Source organism: Cynocephalus volans, chromosome 4 (assembly GCF_027409185.1).
Source record: "Cynocephalus volans isolate mCynVol1 chromosome 4, mCynVol1.pri, whole genome shotgun sequence".
In the NCBI taxonomy this organism is placed as follows: Eukaryota; Metazoa; Chordata; class Mammalia; order Dermoptera; family Cynocephalidae; genus Cynocephalus; species Cynocephalus volans.
Genome location: NC_084463.1, coordinates 115000737 through 115008878, shown reverse-complemented (window position 1 = coordinate 115008878; position 8142 = coordinate 115000737). Strand labels below are relative to the sequence as shown.

General features: G+C 49.8%; 1 protein-coding gene across 2 annotated transcripts; it reads left to right on the top strand.

Annotated features, from left to right (window-relative positions):
• The first annotated feature begins 2207 nt into the window (after positions 1 to 2207).
• LOC134377052 (calcitonin gene-related peptide 2) lies at positions 2208 to 5421 on the top strand. 2 transcript variants are annotated; one of them, XM_063095668.1, is made up of 3 exons: positions 2208 to 2293; positions 3063 to 3218; positions 5262 to 5421. In XM_063095668.1, exons 1-3 carry the CDS (start codon positions 2208 to 2210, stop codon positions 5419 to 5421), a joined length of 402 nt encoding a protein of 133 aa, XP_062951738.1. The 2 variants fall into 2 exon arrangements, with proteins under 2 accessions (XP_062951738.1, XP_062951737.1); XM_063095667.1 differs by lacking the exon at positions 5262 to 5421 and adding an exon at positions 4123 to 4321.
• The last annotated feature ends 2721 nt before the right edge of the window (positions 5422 to 8142 follow it).

Below are 8142 nucleotides of genomic sequence, written 5' to 3'. Positions count from 1 at the left end.
GCCCGCCTGATCTTCAGTCGAGGACCGAAGTGCGGGGGTGGGGGTGCTGGCGGGAATGGAATGCCGCTGGGACATCTTGGCAAACAGCAGCCTGAAGCAAAGGGGCAGCTGTGCAAATGGCTCAGGCAGGAGGACTGAATGAGAGGTGATGGATGGCAGGGCAGGAAGGGGGAGGGCTAGAGTTCTGGATGGAGGCTTCAGAAGCATCTGTCCCTTGCGCCTCGCCCCTCAGGCCCAGCATTTGCCCCCTCCTCACACATGTGACCGATCCGAATAGCACCCTGGCACCGCCCAAGAAGAGCTCAGGCAGTATGGCGAGGTGGGGGCTCGGGAAGTATCAGTCTAGATCTGACGGAATCCCCTATGTGGACCAGGAAAATCTTCCAGATCCCTACTTAGCATTGGGTTACTTTTCACAGCATTCCTTCAAGATGGGACTACGGTCCGCGTTTCAAGGATGAGTGCATTAAGGCTCTGTGAGGTTACGTGCCCGCTATCACTCAGCCTGGAATTGGCGCAGGTGGAGTTGAGCTCGGGTCTAACAAAGCTCTTGCCCCCAGTTCCATCTCCTGAAACCCTCTGTAGGTAATACCAGCTGCCGGAGTCACACACCCTGTTTGATCCCAGAATCCAGTCTGTGGCGCGTTGACCCTCCAAGCCTCACTTGGGCGGGGGTCTAGGGTCAGATTTGGGGGAGCCAGGAGTCCCTGTAATCCTGAACCCAGCCTCTAAGACCCCACAGCTGGGGGTGGAGCGGGGCGTGTGTTCAAACCAAGCGGAACTGAAGAGGTGAAATCTACCGTGACGTCAAACTGCCCTCAGATTCCCGCTCGCTTTAAGGATGTTTCTCGTTGGTCCCACCATCCTCCCCTCCCCCCCACAGACACACACTTTAATTAATGACCTCAGTGCAAACACAAGTGGGGCCGTCCTGCTGGATGCTCCGGGTTCTGGAAGCATGGGGGTGACGCAATCTGGCTGGGGCACGGGACCCCTCCGCCCATTGGTTGCCTGACGCTCGGGGGACCCCTCCCGACCCACGGCAGCGGGAATAAGAGCAGCCGCTGGCGCTGGGAGACAGCCGAGACACTGCCCAGCCCAAGTGTCGCCGCCGCTTCCGCAGGGCCCTCGCTGGCCGCCGCCGCCTCTGCTCCAAGCCACCGCCCGCCAGGTGAGCCCCGAGATTCCTGCTCTCAGGTGTATCGTTCTATTTCTCTCTCCCTCACATCCCTTCCGCCTCTCTCCATTACTTAGTTAACTCTCTGCCAGTCTCGGCTTCTCTGTCCACTTCTGTCTCGGTCTCGTCATCCACGGTCTCTGTTAGCCCCGGATTCGTCCCGGGCTCCTGCCCCAGGTAGCACTGGACAGACTCAGTCCGAAGGCTCCTGGCTCCGCTCTCCCCGCGCGGCTGCGGGCCCCAGTCTCTATTCCGCGGCGCACATGCTTAGGCTGGACTCGGACACTCGAGCTCCCCAGGCATCGCACACGGAAAAGGACGCAGGAGGAGCGTTCCGCAGACAGTGCGTTCGGGGATCGCGTCTGCTGCCTAGGGGGTCCCTGGGACCTGGGCCAGCGCAACTGGGCGGTAAACGGGAGCAACGACTGAGAGGCAGCCAGCCCTAAACTGCAAGCCCCAGGCGCGGGCTTTGGGAGCACAGAGAAGTCTTGGGTCCCAACTTAAGACTCTGCTAAGCTTGGTTCTCTCAGGGGACTGAATTGCCAGAGGGCGGACAGGCTGAGCACTTGAATTGGTTCTTCAGTTTCTGAGATTCCAACAGCAGAGATATTCCCTCTCTACCTACCCTCTCTGCCCCACCTCAACCCCCAACTGTTTGCAAAAGCCCCACACAGGGAGGACAGCTCTGGGTTTCCTTATGGGAGCAGCTGTTGTGACAGCAGGCTCTGAGAATGTCCTCAACAGAGACCTGACCAACAGGTTTAGGGGCTCCCCCCCCCCCCCGCCGTCCCGCTAAGATCGCTCCTCCAGTTTTGGCAAACCGTGCACGCTACAGACCCACTGGACCTTCCAGCAGTCCACTTTGCTGATGAGGAAACAAAGATGAAGAGAAATGTAGTGACAAGTCCGAATCCAAGAAGCCAGGGAGTTAGAGGCAGGGGAGACGCAGGACAGGAGCCTCGGGTCTGCGGGCTCATAAACCTTCCAACTGGTGCAGTGCTAACTCATTCTCCCTCTACAGAGAGGCGTCATGGGCTTCTGGAAGTTCTCCCACTTCCTGGCTCTCAGCATCTTGGTCCTGTACCAGGCCGGCAGCCTCCAGGCAGCGCCATTCAGGTGAGATGGTCTTAAGCCAGGAGCACACTCTGTATCCACTGGCCCTACGATCAGATAGCTTTGTGTCTCTTAATTGTGATATGCTGAATGTTTAGAAACTGGTTGGGGATAGGGGAGGACACGCATGTATGTATACTAGCATGTAATTTATTAAAAGCTTTTCCTGGTATAAAGACGTTTAGCACACAAATTACAAATAGTAACAAGACATACAATATTCTTTATTTAAATTTCTCACAGCCATTCACGCTCACAAAATGCTATCATTGCTTTTTACCAAACTTTTGCATCTGTAACTGAACTATTTATCCATTTCAGCCATGATTTGAGAAATGAATTTACATCCTAATCTGCTAACTAGTCTGCCAATAAATTTGGTATTAAATCTGATATGTGATCTGTTGATCTATTTCTCACCCACGTCCATATTATATTTATTAAATTAAAACCGTTTTCAGATTCAGCATTAATTGTAAATTTTATCATTTAACTTTTAATAATGGCTGGACTTATCACTCAGCTTGCAAAATTCCTGAAAATTTAATCATCCTCTTTCACAAGTGTGTATGAACTGGTTCCAACACACACTGCTTGGAGGTTACACCAGTGTCTGGTTCCCAGTGAGGACACTGGCCTCAAGCCCTGTCCACTGTGAATCAGGACAGCCACATCCTCAGGGGAAGAAGCAGAGACCAGGAAGTCTGGCTACTTATCCTGGGGAGCAAGCAACAGGGGCTCAGAGCCTGCATTGGTCTGCTTCCCCTCGCAGGTCTGCTTTGGAGAGTAGCCCAGACCCAGCCACACTCAGTGAAGAGGAAGCGCGCCTCCTGCTGGCTGCATTGATGCAGGACTATGTGCAGATGAAGGCCAGTGAGCTGGAGCTGGAGCAGGAGCTGGAGCAGGAGCAGGAGACAGAGGGCTCTAGGTGAGGCTCCCCACGCAGCCCAACCTAAGGCCTCCTCTCCCCCAAATACCCATGAGGGTAGATCCCAAGATGTAGGAGAGGACACACTGGCCGGGAGAACTGCCGGCTGTGGGTGTTCAACAGGACGTGGGGCCCATCCATTCTCAGGCTTTATGGACATTGGAGGATCCTGTTGCAGCTGGAGGGACTGTGGTTAGACATATTAAAAAGATCCATTTCTGAAAGCAGTTAGGGAAGGTGTGGAATCACTCACTGTGGGAATTGGTCTTGGAGTACTGGGGAGACCTTCAAGCACTGGATGAGTTAGTAGTGGTAAGTGCGAAGCCAGAGGATGGGCCAGGTTTTAGAAAGTTCACCTGTGCATTTTGTTCTTTCATACCTGCAAGGAGCCTTCAGTTCACATTTGCAAGGTGAAGGCAAAGCCCTTGCAGGGGGTGGGGACAGGTAGAGCAGTATCTGAGGTAGGTCGGGGCCTTTAGATGTACAGCATCTGTGGAGATGTGCATGCTGTCGCGGGGCCAGAGAGAGCACCATTCCCCAGCCCCACCTCCCTGTGCACGCCGAGCCTGAGCAGAGATCAGTGCCTGGCCGAGCCCCAGTGGTGCCCTGGCAGAGGCATGAGTTGCACCTGCATCCACCCTGAGAACCCCTCTGGCCAGCATGAAGGACTAAACAGCATGTGGAATGCCAGAAAAAGCCACCCTTCCTCACCACAGCCCTTCCCCACACTGCCCTGACCCACTGCACCTCTGAGCTCTCCTAATGCAGGGTGTGTGAGCTGCCCTTCTGCCTGCCCCTCCTGTCCCTGCTCAAAGTGCCCCCTGCCTGGTTCAGTCTTCCACGTGACTGCCAACAGGGGCAGACCCTGGTGCATGGTACTGTCTGGCATGTCTTTTCCCTGCAGCCTGGACAGCCCCAGATCTAAGCGCTGCAGTAATCTGAGTACCTGCATGCTGGGCACATATACGCAGGACCTCAACAAGTTTCACACGTTCCCCCAAACTGCAATTGGGGTTGGAGCACCTGGCAAGAAAAGGGATATGGAAAGCGACTTGGAGAGAGACCATCAACGTCATGTCAGCATGCCCCAGGATGCCAACTAAACTTTTCCCTCTCCTTTCTAATTTCCTCTCTTGCTTCCTTCCTATAACTTGATGCATGTGGTTCCTCTCTGGTTGCTCTTCGGGCTGATATCAGTGGCTTTCCTTGTGGCAGAGAATGTCTGGAGCCTCAGATGGGAGGAGAGAGAGCAGGATTCACAGGCTGGAAGAGAATTATCCAGGAAGAAGTCAGAGAGTGAGGGCAGCCCTGAGTTCCCCCCAGGATTCCATAGCAGAGCTTCTCCATCCCGCTTATGAATGTGCTAGTAATTGGGGGAATAAAACTATTTTTCTAAAAAGACCTGAGCTGTGGTGGTCATTGCTCTGGCCAATGTCCCAGGCTTCATGGTGTCCAGGACATGTGCTTAGAAGTAGCCTTCACCCCGGGGTAGCTGGACACGGGGTATGGTGGGTGTTCCCTGTGATCGAGTTCAAGCAGCGAGAACCAGCATTCCAAGGAGCAGGTAAGCACCTTCCAGGACTGGATGCTGCAAACCCTGTTCCTCTTCCAGGTAAGACTGGGGAATTTTTGTTTTCCTAAGAAGGGGTTTTTGGTGCCCGTGACTGGGGTATGGATTCTACAGTCCTTGTAAATAGGGTTGGCTGTGGAGCCGTAATACCCTCTAATCTCTCAAGCCTTTGCTGATTGTTAGTCTGATTACACTGGAAAGATTGGCTGTTACAGCTCTGAGTTCCATGGCCAGTCACCCAGAGTCACCTTTGCTTTTTCCAACACCCCTGGGAATGTCTGTGGGGAGTGATCATGGCATTTTCCCTAATGGCCTTGTGATTTTCTGCTCTGATAATTGTGTTTAAAAGAAACACTTAAGGTTAATTAGTGCCTCTCAGAGCAGCAACTTTACCACAGGGTCGCATGGGCCAGGCTCCTCCCCCTAGCCTGTCACTCACAGGTCTTCTCTTCTTTCTTCATCCTGCAAATCAGTGTCACTGCCCAGAAGAGGGCCTGCAACACTGCCACCTGCGTGACCCATCGGTTGGCAGGCTTGCTGAGCAGATCAGGGGGTGTGGTGAAGAATAATTTCATGCCCACCAATGTGGGTTCCAAAGCCTTTGGCCGGCGCCGCAGAGACCTTCAGGCCTGAGCAGCTAAATGACTCCAGCAAGAAGGTGACTGCACTTGTACTGTCAGATGGGGAGATGGATGACTGGGTACTGCAGGGTATATAGTGCACACTCTGAGCCCTCCTGGGCACAGATGGTTGAAAAGAATCCACAGGGAAAGGTACCCAAGTCAGTGTCTGGAGAAAGGACATTAAGTCTCGATAGCTGAAGCCCTAGAATTTGAGTTCATCTTCTATTTTTCCAGTCTCTCCTTGTGACACTGAGATCATCAATCCAGAAAATGTAGATCCTGTTTATTTTAAACACTACTCATTGCCATTATAATTGTGATTATTCTAGCATTTGCATTTGAAAGGTAATGACACTTCCTTTTGGAGTATAAACTATGATGAATCTCTGAATTAAGAGCATAGACTTGGGTACAAGATCTGCGTTTGCCCTCTACATGACCATGGGCCAGTCACTTAACTCTCTCTGAACCTCAGTTTCTCCATCTGTAAATTGAAGGCTATAATAGTTACTACCTCCTAGCATTAATATAAAGACTAAATAAGAGAATAGAAGTCAAGAGCCTGACAATAAGTAACTAAATTCTAACTGTTATATTTTTCCTCCTAGGTCACAATGAAGCTGAACTCCACTTGTTTTAACATGTAATGAAAGCAATTTGTAGGAGAGGTTCCTTGGAAGATATACATATATTTGCATCCTTCTTGATATTGAAAAATATCTTCTGTTTGAAATGAACTAAAGCTAAATGCAGAATAAGCTGATTGCAGTTACCTATTGTGCATCTTTTTATAATTGATTCTGTATCCAATAAATATGACAGCATGTCTCATTGGCTTATCTGGCAGCAAATCTAGGCTCCATCAGCCATCCTGTTGACATTGGCAGCTCTGCTAAACCTCAGGGGGACATGAAATCACTGCCTCTTGGGTGTCTGGGGACACATGGTAATGCTGTGCCTTGACAGAACTATTTATTTAAAGAAATGTCAGTGTTGTCATTTGTGAAATTCATCAAGATTAAAAATGTATTTTCGATACCCATAAATGGAACTGGCTGCAATTTATGCTGTTTTTCCCAGGAGAGCTTCAGGGAACTGTAAGCACTTTGTTGATCAGGCCCACACACTGGAAGCAAAGGCAACATGCTTGGAATGGATCCTCAGTGTCTTGTACCCTCAGTTTCTAGTGAAACATTCCTAATTGGAATTAGAGCCCCATGTGTGTCAAAGAAGACAATTCACATTTATTTTCAGAGGGTGCCCTGGTCACTAAAGGCTACCCATGTACTTCTCCTTGACTCAGGTTTTCCCTTACTCATCCCTGTCTTTTCTCCCCCTAAGAGCCCCTTCATGTACCCATTAGCCTGCAAAGCCCTTTAGAAACAATGGCTCAGCGTTTGAAACCAGGAATCACAGACTGGCCAACCTGGAAAGATCATCAATGCCATCCAATCCAATTTTTTTATTCTGTAAGGTGCAGAGAAGAGAAATGTCTTGCTCAAGGTACCACAATAAGTTTAAACAGAGACATTCATACATTTAACAAGTACTTAAAGAGTTCCTTCCATATACAGCACTCTCTAGGCACTGGGAATAAAGCAATGAACAAAATAGACAAAATTCTCCAAGTTCGTGGAGCTTACATTCTAGTTGGGAAAGACTGAGGTGATATGTGCTGTATAATCACAGACTCTCAGTGTTGGAAAGAGCCTGAGGTGTCATAGGGTCTGATGTAGTTATTTCCCAACATCAACATCTCTGACATCTTCAGGAACCACAAGTGACAAGCTGCTGAGCATAATGCCCAAGGTGACTAGGCAGCCATTTTCACTCATGGACAGTCAGTTAATTAGGGTTAGCTAGTAAGTTAGTCAGTTAGATAGAAAGTTAGAAGTTAGTTAGGGGCCGACCCCGTGGCTCACTCGGGAGAGTGCGGCGCTGGGAGCGCAGCAGCGCTCCCAACGCGGGTTCGGATCCTATATAGGGATGGCCAGTTCGCTCACTGACTGAGCTGCGGTCACAAAAAAAGGACAAAAAAAAAAAAAGAAAGTTAGAAGTTAGCTATTTAGTTAGAAAAGTTAACCCCTTCTACCCACTGACCCTGTTTTCTCAGGATCACATAGAGTCATATCCTTTGCTCCGTTTCAGTCTGTGTATAGTAACCCAACCATTGCTGTGAAAGGTAGAACAGGCCGTGTCTCTCTTATGTTCAAAACATTCCAACCGGGGTGGGGGGGGAAGAAGATATAACAACCACAATTACTTGAAGTTGATACAACAAGCAAACAGAAAGGACATTGTTGCGGGGGGGGGGGGGAGGCAGGAGGGAGGGAGGTTTTGGTGATGGGGAGCAATAATCAGCCACAATGTATATCGACAAAAGAAAATTTAAAAAATAAAATAAAATAAAATAAAAAATTTAAATTTAAATTTAAAAAAAAATAAAATAAAAACATTCCAATGACTCCCATCTCACAGAGTAAACACCTGAGGCATTGCAATGGCATACAAGGTCCAAGTTGATCCTCCCTTCCTCTCCTCTCACCTCCATCCCCATTACCTGCCTGGCCTCATCTCCTGCTCTCCCACACTCTGGCCACCTTACTATTCCTCAACCCCTATCACCCAGCAATCAACCACAGCAAGTCTTTGCACTTGCTGGTAGCTCTGTGCAAAGCACTCTTACACCATGTCCCCATCTCCTTCTGATCTTTTCTCAAATTCACTTTCC

Excerpts from the sequence above, each read along its gene's own strand:
- LOC134377052 (XM_063095667.1), top strand. The coding sequence starts at position 2,208 with ATGGGCTTCTGGAAGTTCTCCCACTTCCTGGCTCTCAGCATCTTGGTC. Across the intron at positions 2,294-3,062 it reads CTCCAGGCAGCGCCATTCAG|GTCTGCTTTGGAGAGTAGCC; the intron begins GTGAGATGGTCT and ends TTCCCCTCGCAG. Across the intron at positions 3,219-4,122 it reads CAGGAGACAGAGGGCTCTAG|CCTGGACAGCCCCAGATCTA; the intron begins GTGAGGCTCCCC and ends TTTTCCCTGCAG.